This window comes from Leuciscus leuciscus, assembly GCF_965113295.1.
Source record: "Leuciscus leuciscus genome assembly, chromosome: 17".
In the NCBI taxonomy this organism is placed as follows: Eukaryota; Metazoa; Chordata; class Actinopteri; order Cypriniformes; family Leuciscidae; genus Leuciscus; species Leuciscus leuciscus.
The window spans coordinates 29107694-29129079 of record NC_138741.1 but is presented as its reverse complement, the minus strand read 5'-3'; the positions used below and the strand labels follow the sequence as shown (position 1 = coordinate 29129079).

At 38.9% G+C, this 21386-nt stretch overlaps 2 protein-coding genes and 1 long non-coding RNA gene across 3 annotated transcripts in view; 2 read left to right on the top strand and 1 right to left on the bottom strand.

Annotated features, from left to right (window-relative positions):
• LOC309479530 overlaps positions 1 to 21386 on the top strand; it is a 130667-nt gene that overhangs the window by 22561 nt on the left and 86720 nt on the right. The window lies entirely within an intron of this gene.
• On the top strand, positions 3405 to 13504 carry LOC309479438 (L-threonine 3-dehydrogenase, mitochondrial-like). The gene is made up of 9 exons (XM_082143578.1): positions 3405 to 3589; positions 5216 to 5409; positions 5657 to 5699; positions 7991 to 8061; positions 8310 to 8459; positions 8564 to 8736; positions 8899 to 8989; positions 11436 to 11705; positions 12320 to 13504. Exons 2-9 carry the CDS (start codon positions 5226 to 5228, stop codon positions 12457 to 12459), a joined length of 1122 nt encoding a protein of 373 aa, XP_081999704.1. The 5' UTR covers positions 3405 to 3589; positions 5216 to 5225; the 3' UTR covers positions 12460 to 13504.
• The window catches only part of cUnh8orf74 (chromosome Un C8orf74 homolog), a gene marked incomplete at its 5' end in the record, with an annotated part of 8210 nt that continues 861 nt past the window's right edge, over positions 14038 to 21386 (bottom strand). The window contains 2 exon segments of the mRNA XM_082142823.1: positions 14038 to 17929; positions 17931 to 17973. Of these exon segments, the coding sequence (XP_081998949.1) occupies positions 17686 to 17929; positions 17931 to 17973 (287 nt within the window). The 3' untranslated portion in view covers positions 14038 to 17685.

The following is a 21386-nucleotide window of genomic DNA, read 5'->3' as shown; positions in this document are numbered from 1 at the left end:
GATGCAAGTTGTGATTGTCTTTTCTTCCCTATTGTGACGTATATATCTGATTGAAATGGCTTCTGGAACAAGAACAAATGTATTAACATGAACTAACCATGAGCAATACATTTGTTACTGTATTTGTTCATCTTTGTTAACGTACAGCTGTTCATTGTTAGTTCACAGTGCATTAACTAATATTAACAAGATTTTAATAAAGCATTAGTAAATGTTGAAATTAACATTAACAAAGATGTTATATTAAATGCTGTATACATGCAGTTCATTATTAGTTCATGTTAACTATGTAGTTAACTATTGTTAACTAACGGACCTTATTGTAAAGTGTTACCAAAATAAGAAATTTGTCTTTATGGTGACTTATGGTGGCATTTATATATACTGCATATATATATATACACACACACACTCACCATTCACTTTATTAGACTTGCTAGTATCTGGTTGGACCTGTTGCCTTCAGAACTTCCTCAATTCTTCATTACGTTCTAGAAACATTCCTAAGAGATTTTGGTCCACATTGACATGATATTGATCTCAGGCATGGAGATCAGTCGTCGGCCTCATCCAGAAGTCAACAGTGGCGAGTCTGCTGTCTGGTGCAGTCATAACAAACTGAGCAGAACACGCTCAAAACTCTGGAGATGATAGTGGACTTCAGGAGGAACACCCCAGCACTCCCCCACTCACCATCATGAGTCACCATCTCTCAGGACCTGAAGTGGGACACTCGCATAAAATCCATGTTGAAAAGCCCAACAGAAGTTGCACTTCCTTCGTCAACTGACACAGTTTTACAGTGAGTCAGTTCTGTGCACTTCTATAACAGTCTGGTTTGGGTCAGCCAGCAAATCAGACATAAGAAGACTGCAACAGACTGTTAGGACAGCAGAGAGGATAATTGGTGCGCTCCTGCCCAACCTTCAGGACGGTAAACATCTCCAGAGTGAAGAAACGGGCAGTTATCCTCACAGACTCCTCTCACCCCGGCCACAGCCTGTTTGCACTTCTCCTGTCAGACAGACGTTACACATCTCTGTGCACTACAACATCTAGGCATAAAACAGTTCATTTCCACCTTCCACTTTTTATTTATCTATTTATTTATTCAGTACTCTTATGGTGTTTATGCCACCTGAGAGTTAGGCAATAAATAGTTCCTTACTTTGTAAATAGGCTACATATCTTTTATATATATATATATATAGTTGTGTATACAATGCATCTGTATAAATCTTCTGATCTAGATGTATGTTACTTTATTTTTATTTTTTACTTTATTTTCTTATTCTTAATTATTTAAATGTTATTTCCATTTTGTGTTATATATATATATATATATACTGTATGTATGTATGTATGTATGTACACAGAGCTCCTGGAAACCACAACATATTCCGTGTGTGTTTGCGCACACTTGGCAATTAAAGCTCATTCTGATTCTGAGATCTGGTGACTGTGAGTATAGTGAACTCATTATCAATATAAAATATTTTAGTACAAATTGTTTTATTAGCATGATATGGTTTGTATTTTTGTTTCAAAGATATTACTCCTTTGCAAGTGAACAGAGAAAGCATAAGAAATATGACTCCCAGGTGCTATGTCATGTGTGGGAAAAGTCCTTTGGAACAAGCCCTACCAGTCTTCCAGCATGTCACAGTGACACAAGCAGTTTGTGTTCATGGGTTCACGGTGTTCAACAATTTATATTAATAAACCATTTAATGAGAATGGATGTTCAGGTTCTATAGTAGCCAAGCTAGTTAATTACAAAACACACAGAAGAAATTTCCTCTGGCTCCTCTGAAGTCTTGGACTTGATTCACTTAGACTAAATAAAGCCTTCAGTCTGCGGAGAGAAAATATAATTATCAGCCATTCATAAAGAAGATTATTTGCATTCATTAGTGCTCTGGTTTACATTATAATGCTAAATTCAAGTACTAAAGTTCATATATTCATGGGTTTCATCAGGTCCCTTTCCACAGGTGTATAAAATCAAGCACCTAGATTATGAATGCAGACTGCATTGTGCTTGATTAATACACCTGTGGAAAGGGACCTGATGAAACCCATGAATTGGGTCAAGTCCATTAGAAAAACATCATCCCTGATGTCATTTGAGTTATTTGTAGAAATAAAACGACACATATTCACCACAAACATTTAGATCTATTTAAAGACGGTGTACTCATATTATGGGAGAATGTGCAACACACAAACCAGCAGAATAAGTCCCACCTTCTAAAATAAAAGGCCAATCGGCAATTGGCGCAGTCATTAGGTGTGTTGGACTTGAAGCGGCGCTGCGCAGACTGATCCATGAATGACATCAAAATACAGCGAGAGCGAATCGAAAGCAACCGATCGGTCTGCGCAGCGCCGCTTCAAGTCAAACACACCTACGTTTAGCTCCACTTTCCCTCAGGAGAAACCATGCCGCCATTTTGAAGTGCATTCAACTTCATCAAGTGGGCGAGGGAAATTTATCTGGACAGATCCTCGACCCCTTGATTTTGACCAAGGGAGCGAGTCTACTCAATGGGTGTTCAGTTGTCAGGGCACTGATCAGGGAGTCAGCCATTAAAAGAGCTGTCTCAATTGCTAAATCCTTCCAGAACACTGGAACATTTGCTTAAAAAAACAAATCCCACAACGCACCGCAAAAAACAGGAAGCTTCAATGCTCACTATGCTCCCTTCCCGTAAATTACGTCAAATTTCTGAAGCACATTTCTCAATAAATAGAATGACACGCGGTAGAGAATTTGAAAAGACCTTTTTAAAAAAAATTATATGTCAGATTAAACGTAGATGGGGAACTTGAAGGTGAAGATCCAAACACACTGATATGCAATAGATAACATTCCTTTGTTTGCATGTTGTCCATGTAGAAAATTGTAAAGGGACTTTGATATAAATAGAGCCAATTAAGGCTGCAAGTGTTCTGGAGCTTTTTGTAATATTATGAGAGAGAGAGAGAGAGAGAGAGAGAGAGAGAGAGAGAGAGAGAGAGAGAGAGAGAGAGAGAGAGAGAGAGAGAGAGAGAGAAAACAATTATGGATAGAATATTATTTGGAAAGCAAAAAGGTTTTGTGTTTGATCATCTGACAATAGGCCTATATGTTTTGCAAAAATATGGAACTAATAAACTAATACAATGAATATGAATATATAATAGTGAAACGTTTGTGCAATCTTTCTGTAAAATAAATATAACTTGTTTTGATTCTTTTTCATTTTATTTAATTTTAATTTGATATTTGTGTGTGGCTTTTACAAAGTTTTAGGTCCACTGTAATTATAAAGCTAAGATAATTTGGCAATGTAATCTTAGAATGCACTCAGTGTAAAGTGGGTGTGTCTCGGGTGGGCTGACCAATCACAGCCGACTCTCCACTAGACTGTCTAAGAAGAAGACCTGTAGCTGATGCAATACTGATGGTGGATGGACCTGAAGGTGTCTGTCCAGTGAAAGACATTTACACCTAAACCTGTTGGACTGATGTAGTTTTAGGAGCATACGGTTCCCTTACCTGTTGCTTTTCCATTTATTCTAGAGGATTAGGGCGGAGGAATAAAAGGTGAGTAAATCAAAGTTTCTCTTATCGATGTTTTCATCACCTGATCGCAAATTACGAACCGCGTGATTTACAGGAGGAATGTGTTTTAATGTAACGCGCTAAATGTTGATCATTCCGCCGAACTGAGACATTGTAATAATTTAAGCGATACATGTAGCAACCAAAAGTGAAATGTGTCCATCATCAGATCACATCACCGGCTGTGTGTTGTTACAACAGAAGCAGTTTTTAGATAATGGTGTTGATTGGTAAATAGAGACTGACTCAGTCTCCTCCCAGTTTGTGTTCACGAGGCACGTTAGGTTGCAAAGTGCACCAGTTTAATGTGTTAAACAGAGATGTGAGTCAAACTACAAAACTAAGTATAATTAGTAAATGTTGTGAACTGAACAAAGAAAATAAATAAAGAATCTGCCCAGGGATTTAAATAATTTCCACGGTGAAGTTCTTGTTTGACAGCCTCCGACAATCGCATTGACCATCAGGTAACCTTCATGCAACGGAATTTATTCTAATTTAATGTAAGTTATTTAAGATAATTTTTTAGACTACGAAAGGGAATAATGTGACTTTTGAAGTGGTGATCAATTAAGTTGATGAACTAAATAATAATCTAATGGATTTGACTTTGTTCTTGGTTTTGTGTGAGGCTGTTATAGCCATGACCAGAAGGTGGCAGCACCGGGGTGTTTGATTTTGCCAAGACATTCTATGCATAAATGTTGTTCTAGGATCAACTAAATATGTTTTATAGATATATCTATAAAACATATTTAGTTGATCCTAGAACAACATTCCTGTCCGAAAATTTAGTCCTAACCCTATCCCTACCTCTAGACCTACTCATAGATAAAGATCCTAAAATCAGAGGGAAATGATTGGTACATTTATAACACTGATGTAGAAGCCCATAACCCTGGTTGTAAGCCTAAACTTCGCATAAACTGAAAACTGTCCCTCAAATCTGATTGGTTGATTGGATTTGTTCCAGGAACACGTTGCACTTGGCGAAACCACTTTCACCTTCTTCAGCCACTGGTGCATAAACCTACTCATAGATAAAGGTCACTCATAGGTCATATCATTTCATCATATCATCACCATAACACATAGGTCACTCATTTATGACCCAGCGGTTGATTTTTAGTAAAACTAACAGAGTTGTAGTTTTCCTTTTTCTTTTTCATGTATGAAGGCCACATTAAAACTCTGCATTATTTCTTTCTTACAATATTCAAATATCTTTTATGAATAGATTTCATTGTTGTATTCTTTTCCCAGACCCAGACATTCAGTCTTAAACTATGAATATGGTCATTAATTACATGCTTAAAATCCGACGATCTAAGATAAATACTGTTTCAATACGTTAGCCTTTATAGTTATATATAAAAGTATGCCTGTCCCTATGTATTATTTAATCATATGTTTTTAGGACGCATAGCCTATAATGCAGCTTTAAAATGACCCTTAGCAAGACAAAAAATTATCATTTTAAAAGCTTTTGAAAAAATGCAAAAGGAGAAAATGTTTCCGATTCTGATATTTAATATAAAGCACTGACACTGATTTTGAGACTCTTTTGGATGTGCATTTCTGATGTGCTGTGTTTGTGTGTGTTGGCAGTGAGTAGGAGATGCGGTCCTGTGTGCGAGCTGTGAGTGGGACGGCCCAGCGGCTTCACGTGGCTCCAGTCTGTGGCTTTCAGCCTCTCGCTGTTGTAGCTCGCAGTCTCAGTTTCTCTCCATGCCAAGTCACATCCGATGCCAGTTTTCACTCAGTGTCCTCTGAATCAGATCATCCCAGAGTTCTCATTACCGGTACGAGTGCAGGAGACAAGTGGCTAGACCAGTTATTGTGTAATGTACATTTGTTTTAAAGATGTTGTGTGTGTGTGACTGTGTGTGTGTGTGTTTAAGCTTTGAGGCCTAAATGGATGTTATATAAACCTTTAGATGTCACGTTTCCCTGGTTACCACATTCTGAAGCATGAAATGTAGTCTCCATGGTAACATATGACTAATGATGATTTTTAATCATATTTTTTCTCTCTGTTTTTGATTTTAGGGGGTCTGGGTCAGTTGGGAGTGGGTCTAGCCAAACTGCTCAGGTGAGACTGAATTAGCGCTGTCATGATTCCTCGATTAAATTCGAGTGCTCGATTTTAAAAGACCCTCCGTTGCAATTTACCCGTGTCGATTAACTGGTAAAATACTGGAAGTAGTGCATGAACCGCATTATTAGATTCTTTTTTAAGGCTGCACGATATATTAAAACTATTTAAATATCATAATATAGCAGAGTGCTATTGTGAAATCACGAAGGTTAAATAAATATATTTACATGAGTGCAGGTTATGTGTTTCTTCCCGTGTCTCAGAGCGGCTCTGTTCACAGTAAATGCTGCTTCACACACAAACTCAGTCTCTACATGTGCTGTTTGTTTGGGTTTCCAATGACTTGCGTTTGTGCTTATAAAATCTGACGCACTTTGTATTTCATAGCGAGTGTTAGCACTGTTATCATTTACATGCGTGAAGCGCGTCTCAGCAGCTCGATTTATACAAATACGCGAATTGTTGTTCATCACGATTTCAAAATAAACGTTTACACCCTCGCTCTGAGTTTGCATGTTTTGATGTCCACATGCTCTTGTTCAAGAAATTACAGTGGCTGCAGCATTTCTATCGTAAAGGCCAAATATTAAAGATTTAAATGGACATTTGAATTAAATGTTGTTTTGCAAATAATAAATAAAGATTTGATTATGCTGTAAAGTGTAACAACAACAATCACCAGGTCGGTGGCGCCCTCTGCAGGAATTTGTTATAATACATAATGTACAGACAGTACATTTATTTTGTTTATGTGTATTACATTATGTATTTTAACAGTGTTGTTCAATAAAACCATCTGATTACTTGCTTTTGATAATTTGTTTTTTTTTACCAATTATTATTGACTTATTGCTATTATGCATTTTAAGCAATTTTAAAGGCTGTTGTTCACCTAGGTCTATTTTTATCGCCACAAAAAAAACAAAAAAGATCCAATTATTTAATTCATCATCAAAATTATCGATTTCCAAAATAATCATTATTGACAGCCCTAGACTGAAGGCTTTCAGAAGTTTTGATAATATTCACTAGACTTCAGGCTGGAATGGACTACACTAGATTTGCCCCCTGATTTTCATTCAGTCAATGCCAGTTGCCAAAAGTCTACAGGGTTTGGTCAGTCAGAGTTGACAGATTTTATATAAAATCTTGTAGTGTTTGATGGGAACAGTTTGTATTAAAACATTTTAAAAAGCTTTAAAGAATGTGATTCCATCCAGTGGGAGGAGATCATTAGTTTGTTGTTTTTATTTGTTATCCGTCTCCTAGCAATCTGTGAGTTTGTTGTGTTCGGAATGACGTTGTCTGGTAGTGTGTGAATGATCCTCAGTTGTCTAGTGTATGATGCCCAGTTTTTCTCTCTAATCATTTTCAAAGTTTGCAAGTGTATGATGCCTAGTGTTTTATATGTTCAGATTTTAACATATGTTGTGTGGTGAGTTCTAGCCTTTAGATTTAGACCACCCCAGCTTCTGAAGCCATGCCCCCAATATATGTTAACCAACCCGATCTCAGCAAACCTGGACATGTAATAAGCAGACAGGCAGAGAGTGTTTCTGATTGGCTAAAAAAATGCAAGACTCTTCATTTGCTGTCTATGGTTGTCTAATAAGATTGATTTCAGTAATATCTGTCAGGTAGTAACTTTTTATTCATGGTATTCCAGAAAAAAGATCTTGGGTGCTTCTCAATACTCAAATATACATCCTTGTTTCCTTTCCTGTGACTCAGAAACCAATCAAACTCAGCCATCTTGAAAGACATTTCAATTCTCTAATTGCGCCGTGAGAAGTCGAGTGTCACGATTAGATCCAAGGAAGACGGAGATTATTGAAAGGTAACAAGTTTAATAAATAATTTGGAAACATAGCCAGCAGACGAGACAGCGTGCAACGCACAAACAATACTGGACACTAGACAGAACACAGGCAATAACTTAAATACACAGTGGCGATTAACAAAACGATTAGCAGCTGTGATGAGTGTGATTAGTGTCCATGGTCGGACTAATCGGTGGCGGGAAACACAGACAAGGAAACGTGTGAGGAATGAAACAAACTAAAAGTCCATGAACTGAACATAATGGTGACATTGAGGAGCGAGGAAGCTTCCTGTGGATTCATGAGTGAGGATACACAGGTGTACACATGGAAGGGGATGGAAGCGAGGAAAGGAAATGAGGATGCACACATAGGAAATGAGTAGCACCCCTTGTTTACTGCACTCTTTGATTTTGGAAGTATTAAATTGTTAAATATGAGATTTTTGTTTATCTTTTGTTACAGGAAGGAGTTTGGAAAATATAATGTAATTCTGTCTGATATCAGGAAACCCCCAAATCATGTTTACCAAAGCGGTGAGTGTCAATATATTCACTTGTTGTGGGAAGCATCAGTTCTTCTCCATTTTTGAGTTGTATTTTAAATTTGAACACACTTTATTTTAAAATATTTATAGATTTATATATATATATATATATATATGTATATATGTATGTATGTATATATATGTATATATCAAACAAAAATATATTATTGAATATATATATATATATATTTTTAATTACAATGATTTTAGGCTTTAAATTGTACATTTTGACTTCAGGTCCCTTTATATATTCCGACATTTTGGACTACAAAAACTTGCGTGAGATTGTTGTAAACAACCGCATCACTTGGTTGATACACTACAGCGCCCTTCTGAGTGCAGTCGGAGAGGCCAATGTGTCCCTCGCTCGTGACGTCAACATCACTGGTTAGTCACCGAGGGGTTTGACATCTGTTTTATCATTTTCACCTTCAATAACTTTTCAGTGGTAAGGTACATAGAGATTTCTTTTCCAACTTCCTCATCTTTAGGGTTGCACAACGTTCTTGACATTGCCGGAGAACATGGGCTCCGTCTTTTCATCCCCAGCACTATTGGAGCCTTTGGCCCCTCCTCCCCTCGTAACCCCACCCCTGATCTGTGCATCCAACGACCACGAACCATTTACGGAGTGTCCAAGGTTCATGCTGAGCTAATGGGAGAGGTCAGTACAGATTTGAGAACACCTGCAAATCCTAAATATTTCTGGGGAATTTTATTTTAGCATGATATTAAAAGAGAATGAAAAAAGAAAGAGTACAAGCCTAAGTCTTAATGCATATTTTGCTGCATTATTCAATTCACATTTCTATATTGTATTTTTCAGTATTACCATCACAGGTTAGGTCTTGACTTCCGCTGTCTCAGATACCCAGGAATCATTTCTGCAGACTCTCAACCTGGTGGAGGAACTACAGGTGAGCGTATCTCCTTTGGAACAGTGTTGTTGTTGTAAACTAACACTTTTAAATAAAGCTGACATAAAATAGAAAATATTAGATGGAAAACTTAAATTTAAAAAAAGTCCCCCTGTGGTGAAAATCATGGTTGTAGAGTTACATTCAAGCTATTTTAAGGCATGAAGAAAAGAAAGGGGGGGAAAAAAACGCTTAAATGTGTCATTTTGGTGATCAAAGATACGTTTTTAGGGATAAAATGATTGACCACAGGGGGACTTAGCATTAATTAGAAATGTTGCCTTGGCAACTAACTGAAATAAAGTAATTATTAGTAAAGTATTAAAATGATTAAAAGTGAACTAAAAATAAATTAAAGATCAGTAGAAATAGCCCCACTCCGGATCCAGAGCCAAGCCAGCTGCCTTCCACATCGTGCACAGAGCCTATGCCAGAGCCCACCGCAGACTAAGAGCCAGAGCTTGCATGATGCCAGTGCCAGAGACGATGCCTGAGCCAATCATCGCCCTGGAGCCCGAGCCCCGACACTGGTCCCGCCCAGCTCCAAGTCTCCTGAGTCTCCATTGGTCCCGTCCAGCTCAAAGTTCCCTGCGTCTCGAATGGTCCCACCTAGCCTCCCTCTCCCACCTCCTCTACGAAAGACAGCCAGTCCCGCGGCCCCGTCTCCACTGGCTCCCTTCAGTCCCCCGGCTCCCCCACTGTTGACTTCATTCTGCTGCGTGGATCTGCCTCGGGTCTTCCTGTCTCCAGCTCCACCTTGGCAAGGGTATCTCCTGGCTCCACCTTCCGCTGCCGAGCTTGTCACTCCAACTCGGCTCGTCGACCAGTTGGCTCCGCCTTGGCACCTCCCTCCCTCGGCTCTACCTGGGGCCATCGTCCTTATGGCTTCACCGGGCTCCTTTGTCCCTCCGGCTTCGCCATGGACATTCATCACTCTGCCTGTGCCACGGACTTCCAGGTCATCAGCTGCACTTCATCCCTCCACCCCTTCGGCTCTGTCAGGCTCTGCCTTCCCTCTGGCTCCAACTTGGTCCTCAGTCCCATCGGCTCTGCCTGGCTCCGCTTCAGCGTCCAGATCTATCGGTGTCACTTGGTCTCATTGGCTCTTCGGCTCCGCTTAGGTTTCCACCTCGATCGGCACCGTCTCAGTCTGTCGTCCCCCTGGGACCGCCTGCCAAGTCTCCACCATGGCTCCTCCCTCCCTCAACTCCGCCGTGAGCCTTCGTCATCTGGCTGTGCTCTGCGTCCCAACCTAGCTCTTCCTGTTCCCGTCTCTTTCCTGGCTCCCACAGTCATCGTCACCTTGGTTTCTCCCGCTGTCTTATCCTCCTGCATCCTGCCTGGGGATCTACTGTAATGATCTCAGTATTTTCAGTTTCATTGTGTTTTGTTTTTGTTTTTCTTGTCCCGATTAGACTGTGTGTTCTTTTTGCAGCTTAATTCCCTTAGTTACTGATTAACTGTTGTTCATTTAGTTTCCTCATTATTTCTGTATATTTAAGTTCTCAGTTTCCTCATTGTTCATTGTTCCGTGTCATCTTTAGTTTATGTGGTTGTGTTATATGCCCTATTCTTGGTAATCTCCTGCGTGTTTGGTTTTAGATTTATAATGAGAGACTTTTTTCTGTTTATGCTCCTATGTAATGCCCTTCATTACAGCCACACACTGACTGCATTCGAAAACTATCAGGCAATGACTTGCAGGCAGCGTTTGTGCACGAAGGTACCTCACAAAACTTAGGTCAGAATTCTGAGGCAGCGTAATGGTTGCTGTAATCTACAGCAAAATAGAGCAAGCTTTGGTGAAAACTAAGATAATATTTAATGACTGCAATAGTAATTTCTCGCTTGAAATTACATCATAGGTGGAAAACGTTGATCAAAAACATTTACATTTACACACAAACTGACGACCAGACGTGCAAAAACTGACGACCAAACTGACTGACGCAACTTTCAAACGCCATCTTTATTTTTTTTAGCTCAACTCACAGAATGGAAAGCACAGGATTCTGGGATATCAAGGGCAATGAAGGATAGATCTATGCTGCCTTCAAAAATCGATCAGGTGAAGGTATCTCAGGAGACAGGAAGTGAAATTAACATTGCATTCGGACATGCCTTTTTGCCTTCCGACCTTGCAATGCGTCCTCAGGCAGTATTTATCAATTTTCGGACGCAGCCACTGTGCCACCCTCATAATCTTTCATCAAAATAACTTCCCCCTCCCTCTTGCAGCATCTCTCTGATGACAAAATCAAGTCCTGCCCTACATTTTCTTCTTGGAGAAGCCGTTTCACTCGGATACACATCACAATAGAAACTTTGGTTTCATGCTGACTTATAATATACATGGTATAACAGTATATGATTAATAACACTGGTCTGGAAGACTAATGTGTCTATGTAAACCCTTCACCTCCATTTATTCTGTCTCTTCTCTCAGACTATGCTGTCCAGATCTTCCACGATGCTGTGAAAACGGGCAAATTTGTGTGCAATCTGAGGCCTGACACAAGACTCCCCATGATGTTCATTGAGGATTGTCTGAGAGCCACACTGGAGGTTCTGGAAGCTCCCGCTGAGGTACTCGGTATGCGCACATACAACATCAGCGCCATGAGCTTCACTCCAGAGGAACTGGTACGAGAAATCAGGAGGCACCTGCCAGACCTGCAGGTCATATATAAGATTGACCCAGTTCGACAGGCCATTGGTAAGGGTCTGACACATCCACAATCCAATTTAAAATCCTCTTAAATATCAATTGTGGTTGCATTTTTTAAAGTTTTGAATATTACCTTTCATGTAGTTTGCAAAATATAAAAGGTCTACCATGTTTCATAGAGCACGGCCAATAGAGTTATTGTCTCCTAAATTAAATAATCGATTCTGAACTGCCTGAAAGGAGTTGTCAATAATTTCAGTCTTACTTCCTGCATGAACCTACATACATTTGTAACAAATTTGCATAATGCCAGCCTCATTGGCTGCCCACAAACAACATCTATGACTCGCACTTAAACACAAAAGGAGGAAAGGAGTGGTTTAGAGAGATCAAATCCTTGATTAAACCATTTCAGACACTGAGAAAAGAGGTGATGCTGCGATGTATATTATGAGAAAGTTAAAGTGTTTTTTGACCTTGGATGCATGTAAACTTATTGTAGGAGACTTCAAAACAAAATTAGGAACTTTTAAAATAGCATAATAGTGGCACTTTAAGCAAGCATTATGATATTTGGTGGACATAAAAGTAAAACCACATTCAGCAGACAATGCACTGAACACAGGTCAGTGTGACATCTGTGTTTCTGTTATTTCTTCTAGCTGATAGCTGGCCAGAGATCTTCGATGACACCAATGCCCGCAGTGACTGGGGCTGGAAGCACGACTATGGTTTACCAGAGCTGGTTCAGGCGATGCTCAACTTCACTGGATCTGACTCCAGAATGTCTCAAGCAAACTGATCTCCATCTGCCATCACGTGTTTGAAGTTTTTGGGGCCTAATGGAAGGAATGGTAATTGGGCTCTGTAACTCGCTGAGATTACTGAAGGTCAAACTTTCTGCTTTTTTTCACATGTAGCATGTATTTGCACAGCTTTCCTGGTAAAGTAAACCAAAGATTTACATGGTTCAATTATATCCTTAACCTCCCCAATCAGCTTAATAATTAAAAATCTTACTGATCATACATATTTTATATTATTTAAGCTTTAAATTTGTTTTGTGGACTATTTATTCTGTAGCAAGCAGTGTGAAATAATAAGCTTTGGATGTTTTATCAGTGAATATACTGAATTCTGGACAATACATTCTTTATTTGTACTCCTAGAATTATTTACACTACCAATCAGAAGTTTGGGGTCAGTAAGACTATATTTTTAAAAGTACTATTTAAAACAAATGCTGTTCTTTTGAACTTTCTAGTCTTCAAAACATTGATGATAAAATGTTTCTTGAGCATCAAATCAGCATATAAGAATGATTTTTGAAGGATTATGTGACTGAAGACTAATGCCGAAAATTCAGCTCTGCATCACAGGTATAAATTACAAATATATCAAAACAGTTATTGTAAATTGTAATAATATTACTGTATTTTTGATCCAATAAATGCAGTCTTGGTGAGCATAAGAGACTTCTTTGAAAAACATAAAAATTGTACCAATGCCAAACTCTTGAATGGTAGTGTATACTTATGAGATGATGTATGCTTGTGTGAAAGAAATAATAGTTTCATAGTATAAAAACAACAATCCTAATTATGGTGCTATTTCTAAAAGGCATTATTAGCCTCTTAGTTTTATTTAAATAACCTCATCATGGAACTTATACTGTAGCTGAATTCGTTTTTTTGTTGTTGTTGTTCTTGAACATTTCATTTAATTATACAGACTTGACATTTGTAACTCCAGAATATATATGTATGTATCTTTGATGGTTGGTTTTAGTTTTTAATGTTGAGCTGTAAAAGGATTAGTGATTAAATTAATTTAGTAGCATTTGAGAATCACTGTCTTCTTCATTAGTATATGTGATACAGTATAGTTCATCAAAAAAAAAAAGTTAGTCCAAACCTGTATGACTTTCATTACAAAAGAAAATATTTTGAAGAACGCTGGTGTCCAAACTGACTTCCCATTGATTTTCTTTTGTGTCTTACAGAAGAAAGAAAGTCATACAGGTTTGGAACAACATAAAGGTGACTGACAGAATATTTATTGTGGGGTCAACTTTTACTTTAAGCTGTATAAAACAAATTTGGCTTGATTTTGGTCTTAAGAAATTGCACATAAAATGTTTTACTGTAGTGAAAAGTCACTGCCAAACTGTTCATATGCTTAATGAAATGCAATCAATAAAACCAGAGCTTCCGCTGGTTTTCTATGGCCACTGCTTATTTCAAGGAACTCGTTTAGATGTGGGCATGAATCTCCTAATTTATCACTCCATTTGGTAAGTGAATTGGTTTGTAAAAATCAACCATATTAGCTGCATTGTGGATATGGACTCTACACACTGTACACACAATATATACATAAATAAGGTATTCATCTATTTTTATTATATTTCATGAATATCTCAAAATATACAACTTTTATAGAACTGTATTTCAAATTCACTTCTTCTTTGATTTTGTTGGAGTTGCCACATTGTGCTTTTCAGGGGAAACTGGTTGATTTGCGAAGTGCCTCAGTTTAATCTGATCTCGGTGAGACGGGCTTCCTTCATCAGAGACTCCAATAGAATTTCTCCTTGCGACTGCAGACAACTGCGCAGCAGCTCTTCTACCTCTTAAAGGAGAGAATATGAGTCAAAGAAAAGTTTTTTTTGCAATTAATTCTTTGATCCCATCTTTCATTTTATTCCCAATGAGTTCAGTAAAATCCCCCTGTTGTTTTAAAACAATGCAACTTTTTATATGTCTATGTTTTGTTTCTAATATGCTTTAAGTCAAACCATGTGCAAATTCATAAGTCAACACCATTGCTGAGTATTTTCAACTTAAACCTGCAGTGGACCTAGCCTGGTAATACCAGACTCTGCTACTTCACTTTGCTTCGTATACAGAGTCTGGAAGGGCATAATAGAGAAGTGTTTTCTCTCTCGCGGGGGGGCGCTTGTCTGAAGTTTAAAATCATTGGTTACCCGTAAGCCAATCACATAACGTTTGGTTATGGCGTGTGTTATGCGCATGCTCAGCCGCATCTAACTTCCACTGTAAACGCATGTATGATGCAAAAACTAAACCATCGAGCGAAATACCGGAGTGAACATGGCTGTGAATGACTTTTGGAGATTATGTAAAGTAAATCTACGCATCCACGGTTCAATCAGCGTCTACGTCACGGCTCTCAGCCCGCCCTCTGTTCGTTGATTGGCCCGGCTGTTTTCAGGCCGGTGGAAAACTGAAAGATAGGCTGCTATCTCAGACTGACTACAGGAGCGAAATGAAATTAGCGGAAGTAGGAAGTCTGACGTAGTCAGGCTACAGTGGACCAAAGACCGTCTCAAAAACACGGTTTGAAATCGCTGGTGTTTCTGACGTCACAAACTACCTTGTAACCAATCACATCAACTTGTGATCGTCCATGAGTGGATCTCTGAGCTGGTGTGAGTGAGTGGAGGCGGGACTAACTTGCATATTCATAGAACCGCATATACTAAATGAGGCAAGCTGTAGAGTTATATTCAAGCTATTTTAAGGCATGACAAACTTTTTTTTCAAGGAAAAAACTTTTAAATATGTAATTTTTGTGATCAAAGATTACTTTTCATTTTAAAATGATTGACTACAGGGGGACTTTAAGCACTGAAGCCTCATCTACAAAAGAAGATAACTGAACATTTGTGTAATTAGTTACTAAAACTCATTTGTTATATTTAGTAGTAGCAAGGTAAGCAGCAACTCCTTTTATTTTTTAACTCGTATATGAACTCATTTAACCATGACTGGGGCTTCATCTGAAATCGCATACTCGAGTAGGTACTTTCATCATGACTTCTAAAAACGTCCTATATAGTATGAATGTATATGAACGTACTACATTTGCTTATTTCTCCGTATTACATTATTCTTCCCTTATATTTTCTTTTTTCGTTCTCCTTTTCGCTCTTTCAATCATGAGCGCCCTCTAGCACAATTACACAGAGCACAACAACATTTTTTTTCAGGGAGAGAATAGAGAGAAAAGTGCTGGGTCTCAGAAGTAAATATCCCATTTATTTTCTCCCCAGAGAAATTGATTTTCCTCGACAGCATATAAACCTTTCAAGGCAGACCTACCACAAGCTCTGAGGCTGTTAAGCAATGATATATGCTTCTGTAGAGGCTGCAATCTTAGTCCATGTGTTCATCTTTATAAGAAAAACCAAAGCTGTTGAAAAAGTGGCCAAGGCAGTTGTGCTCAACTGGGTTAAATAACAGAGCGGTGCTCCTTTAATCCATCTTATCTGGTAACTGCTGACAGCCTGCAGCTCCTTAAGATATTAAGCAAGAATTGGTCTTCAGTACGAGTAACCATAGGACAATGCGCAACAGAAATAATCCTTTGTTACTTCTGTCAGTATGAATTATTACAGCCTTCACATTTCACATTGTGCAATAAAATTGCAAACTTTGCAAAATAAGTTTTTTAGGTCAGTGCTGGCGGAAGCCCTGCGGATACGCATCAGAGCCGCTCGCCAATAGCTTGGAGATTTACTTTGATGGTTTCTCAAAAGGTAATAGTGTGCCAACAGCTACAGGGCAGCTTAGGATCATAATCCTGTTTTATATATCACCACTGAGCAGTAAACAACATTTCAGGTTGCTTCGGAGACACTGTCCAAACAATATGTCGACCTGATATTTATTCCTTTTGATAAACATGTCAATGAAATGTTTATAGAGGCAAGCCATTACCATTACTTTTCAAAGCAATCATACTTATTTTTACCTGGTGGATGAAGGCCGGTAAAAACAAAATCCCCCAGACTTTGGGCTTGACCAGTAAGAAACCACCAAGTAATCACCCAGAACATCTTAGCAAATTTGAGTTTGTTGCTGGTTGCTCATCCGGCCTTCACATGGAAGACTGATTTGGCCTACAATGTTGCCATCATCTCTTTGAGTTCCTCGATTTCTTCTGCTTATCATAAATCATCAGTTTGTGGTGTATATTATGTCAACCATCACTAGAGAGTGCAACAATCTGGTTCCAGAAGTAAAAAGTTCATTCATTTTCTCTATAGGTAAATTGATTTTAAACAATAACTTATAAACCTTTAAAGACAGCATTACTGTGAGCCACGGGGTTGTTAATTGATAGTACTTGCTCCAGCTGAAGCCGTCAGCCCGCATTATTTCAACTTAGTTTTAAAATAATTGTGTTTAACAGTGGAATTCGTGGTGAAAAACTACATGACCCATGATGCTGTACAGAAAATTCCACCAGAGAGTCGAAAAAAGCGAAATGCACCAAAATATCTCTTTACCCCCGCCCACTCCCATGAAGCACTGTGAATTATGTAATCAAATCGCTCCCCCTACACTCTCAAAATACTTAAATATTTAAATATATATGCATATTGTACAATATACTTAAAATATATTGTTTTTATATATAATCAACATTTTAAATTTTTACGTTTTATATTTCTCCATCACTTTTAATTAGATTATGCTGTTTCCTCACTAGAGCCGTAAAGTACAATTTTTAAATACTTTTTTGCTTCCAATCAAAATTTGTAATGTTATGATTCACCTCGAAGCTGATTGGATCGGTTTATGGCTTATAATGCTTCAATGACGACTTTTTTTAAATCCCTATGGGAGAAATTAATGGAAAAAATACTTCCGGAGGCAATGGTGCTGAAAAAGTGGGCGGACACTTCTGCAGTCTATTACAATTTACTTTCCAAAGAAACATGCACATTTTTTGCCTGGTGGATGATAAACCAGGTGGAAAAATCACATAGACTTACACTGAAAGAATTTTGATACATGAGAATATAACAGAGAACAGTAAGAAACCAGCTCATAATCATTCAGAACATCAAAGCAAATTTTGGTCTTTATACTGTAAATAACTGATATTTTGTACCTGTTTGCTCATCCGGCCTTCAAATGGAAGACCGTTTAAACTGGCCTGCAATGTTGCCATCATCTGAGCTTCGGCCTTCTCTGAGTCCCTTGATTTCTGCTTCTATTTAGGACTGGGCCAAACGCAAGTCTTTCAGAGTCCGCTGCTGTTCCCACTCAACAGCGTCTGAACCTTCACAGAGGGGCTGTGGATGAGGTGGGCTTTCAATCTCAAGCTCGCAGCTGATGAGTTTCAGACTCGTCTCAACGTTTAAAAATGCCTGATAAAGCCTCTGATGAGGAACATATGTTTTCACAATGAAGTCCAGGAGAACAGCATGATGAGCAGCGGAGAGACGAGGCTCTATCTGATAAATGATCCTTGATGAGGCAAATGACATCTGATGGCTTCAAACCTAATAGGAGTTTTAAAAGCAAAGAATATCTCATTTATTAATTAAAGACTCCAAATGATAATAAACAGATCATCTTAAGAGTAGTAATTCTACAAAGCAACCTCTTTTTTTCTAAGATTAGGATGAAAATGTGTAAAAGATATATCTAGATACTGTAATCTAACTACATACTGTATACTATATTGACAAAAGTATTGGGACACCCCTCCAAATCATTGACTTCAGGTGTTCCAATCTCTTCCATGGCCACAGTTGTATAAATAGGCATGCAGACTGCTCTGTGAAAGAATGGGTCGCTCTCAGGAGCTCAGTGAATTCAAGCGTGGTACCGTGATAGGTTGCCACCCGTGCAATTAGTCCATTCGTGAAATTTCCTCACTATGAAATATTCCACGGTCAACTGTTAGTGGTATTATAACAAAGGGGAAGCAATTGGGAACAACAGCAACTGGCCACGAAGTGTTAGGCCACGTAAAACCACAGAGCGGGGTCAGCGCATGCTGAGGCACAAGTCGCCAACTTTCTGCAGAGTCAATAGCTACAGACCTCCAAACTTCGTGTGGCCTTCAGATTAGCTCAAGAACAGTGCATAGAGAGCTTCATGGAATTGGTTTCCATGGCTGAGCAGCTTCATCCAAGCCTCATCACATCACTAAGTGCAATGCAAAGCGTGGGATGCAGTGATGTAAAGCACGCCGCCACTAGACTCTAGAACAGTTGAGACGAGTTCTCTGGAGTGAATCACGCTTCTCTGTCTGGCAATCCGATGGATGAGTCTGGGTTTGGTGATTGCCAGGAGAAAGGCACTTGCCTGATTGCATCGTGCCGAGTGTAAAGTTTGGTGGAGGGGGGTTATGGTGTGGGGTTGTTTTTCAGGGGTTGGGCTTGGCCCCTTAGTTCCAGTGAAAGGAACTGTTAATGCTTCAGCATATCAAGACATTTTGGAAAATGTCATGCTCCCAACTGTGTGGGAACAGTTTGGGGATGTAAGCCCGTCTAAATCGGTCCAATGGTTTTTGTATACACTTGAATTTAAAGTAACGTTTACTTCAGGCAGAGGTATGGCCACTACTACAGATATAAGTCGACCAACATTACTTCTCTTAGTCTTACTTTCTAATAGTTTTGGATTGGCCTTGCCGTGGTTTCCCACGTACACTTATTTAAAGTAACATTAAATTAAAACTGAGGAAAGACATACCCAAATTTAGGTTGGTCAAGCAGCATTTTTGCTGTCCTAAACGGAAATTCACTTCTTGTCTTTGCAAACCAAGTACACTTGAATTAGTGCCAAATATTAGTCGTCACTAATCTGACGCAGACTTGCGGTAACATACGAATCTGTTTAATCTACTTCGGAAAACAATTTCAGAGTCAGTCAGAATAAAATAAAATGTTTACAATTTATTGATCATATATCAATCATATATAATAACAACAATTCAGAGGGATTGAGGAATTGTGGAAATATTTACCTGGCAATGAAATCTACACACAGCGATTGTGTGGGAAGTCTACCTACAGACTCCCCGAACCTTTTGCCAATTTTCCTTATAAACCCAGATAATTCAATATGCTTGCCAAATGGTGGTGTCTGTCATTATAATTCGATTTTGGTCCCCTACTGAGGGGTTCACAACTGTGGGATCACAATTTGTAATTGAATGGATTCTTGATACCTGTAAAAGGGATTTACATACAGGAGGTAGTTTGAATGGAGGATCTGGGGAAGGCACACCTTTAAGGGGCACACCACACCTCTCATTTTCTAGAACTTCTTTTAGCTTTGCATTATGGCTGGAAGAATGAGACCATTTTACCAGCCGCACTGAGACACTTTAAATGATACCAAACATGTATACTTTTTGTACACACTTAACATTGCATAGGTTTTCAGTGAGCTTTAGGTGAGGAGGAGAAGGGGAGATGCAGGGGGAGATGATGAGACTGTAAAAGTGAGGTGTGAGCTGCACTGTGTGGTGCGTCTCAGATGTTGCTGTTACATATGCAAGAGAGAGTTCAAATGTAAATTTTCAGGAGAGCCTTTTGCTTTCTCGAGGGGTAGCCCAGACTTGCTGGCACCCGCCTTACAAGGATGGTACCGATTCCTGTTCCAACATTACTGCGCATCAGTGCACAAAGCAAGGTCCATAAAGACATGGATGAGCGAGTTTGGTGTGGAGAAACTTGACTGGCCTGCACAGAGTCCTGACCTCAACCCGATAGAACACCTTTGGGATGAATTAGAGCAGAGACTGTGAGCCAGGCCTTCTCGTCCAACATCAGTGCCTGACCTCACAAATGCGCTTCAAGAAGAATGGTCAAAAATTTCCATAAACACACTCCTAAACCTTGTGGAAAGCCTTCTCAGAAAAGTTGAAACTGTTATAGCTGCAAAGGGTGGGCCTTAAACCCTAAGGATTAAGAATGGGATGTCATTAAAGGTCCCATATTGTACACCTTTGTACACCTTTCTGAAGTTTTATTTTAGGTTTTGATGTCCTTAAGAATATATATTTGCGGTATAAGTACCAAAAACCATCCCAATATATTTTTACAGCTCCTTTCTCAGGAGCTCTGCTAAGAACAGGTCGATTTTGGCCTGTCTATTTAATATTAATGATCCTCTCTTCTGATTGGCCTGTTGTTTTCTGAGTGATGCACGACCAGGCCAACCACAGGTAACTAGGGTCATGTATGCTGTAGCCTGCTGTGGCTTGGTGATGCTCACAAGTAAGGTAAATAAAACACCTGTAATGATGGACATTGCTGAGGGAAATGTTATCCAGCCTTATATGTTCGAGCCGGACCCAGACCCCGAATCGGCGACGACAGGAGACAAACAACCACCTCCTTACTTTCGCGTTATTGTAAAAGTATTATAATAACCATTACATCAATGCTGCACGCAGATTTAACGTTAACGCTAATTTAAACTGTCTGTAAACAAACTCAGACTTTTTTGTCAAATTCGATGTAAATCTCTAAAATATGTACGTTAATAGCTAATTATACACTGATTTTTAAACACTTAACTGCTTTATAATGTAACGTTAGCAGACAGACACCAAATGTAGTAAGCTATGTAACTATTGCTTTCCTTCTGATACAGTAAGTTGACGTGCTACAATTTCTTTTACAATGTAACTTTTTTCTGTAAAAGGTGTACTTGTGCTAAATGTGCAAGGATGCCCACATAACGAGAGAACACATGCTGCAATTGATGCCCAAGGTAAACTAAATCTATGAACTGTAGGGACTGCATCATTGATGAGTAGCTTCTTTGAAAAACCAGCATTGAGCTGTGCTTGACTGAAGAAGCAGTCACTTGTGAAATGTGCAGACATTTAAGGTCGAACTAAATTGCTGTGGTATTTCTGAATAAATATACATTAGCCACTGGTCTCTTATAT

Coding starts and splice junctions, on each gene's coding strand:
- LOC309479438 (XM_082143578.1), top strand. CDS start 5,226: ATGCGGTCCTGTGTGCGAGCTGTGAGTGGGACGGCCCAGCGGCTTCAC. Junction 8,460..8,563: donor TCGTGACGTCAACATCACTG/GTTAGTCACCGA, acceptor CCTCATCTTTAG/GGTTGCACAACGTTCTTGAC. Junction 8,737..8,898: donor ATGCTGAGCTAATGGGAGAG/GTCAGTACAGAT, acceptor TGTATTTTTCAG/TATTACCATCACAGGTTAGG.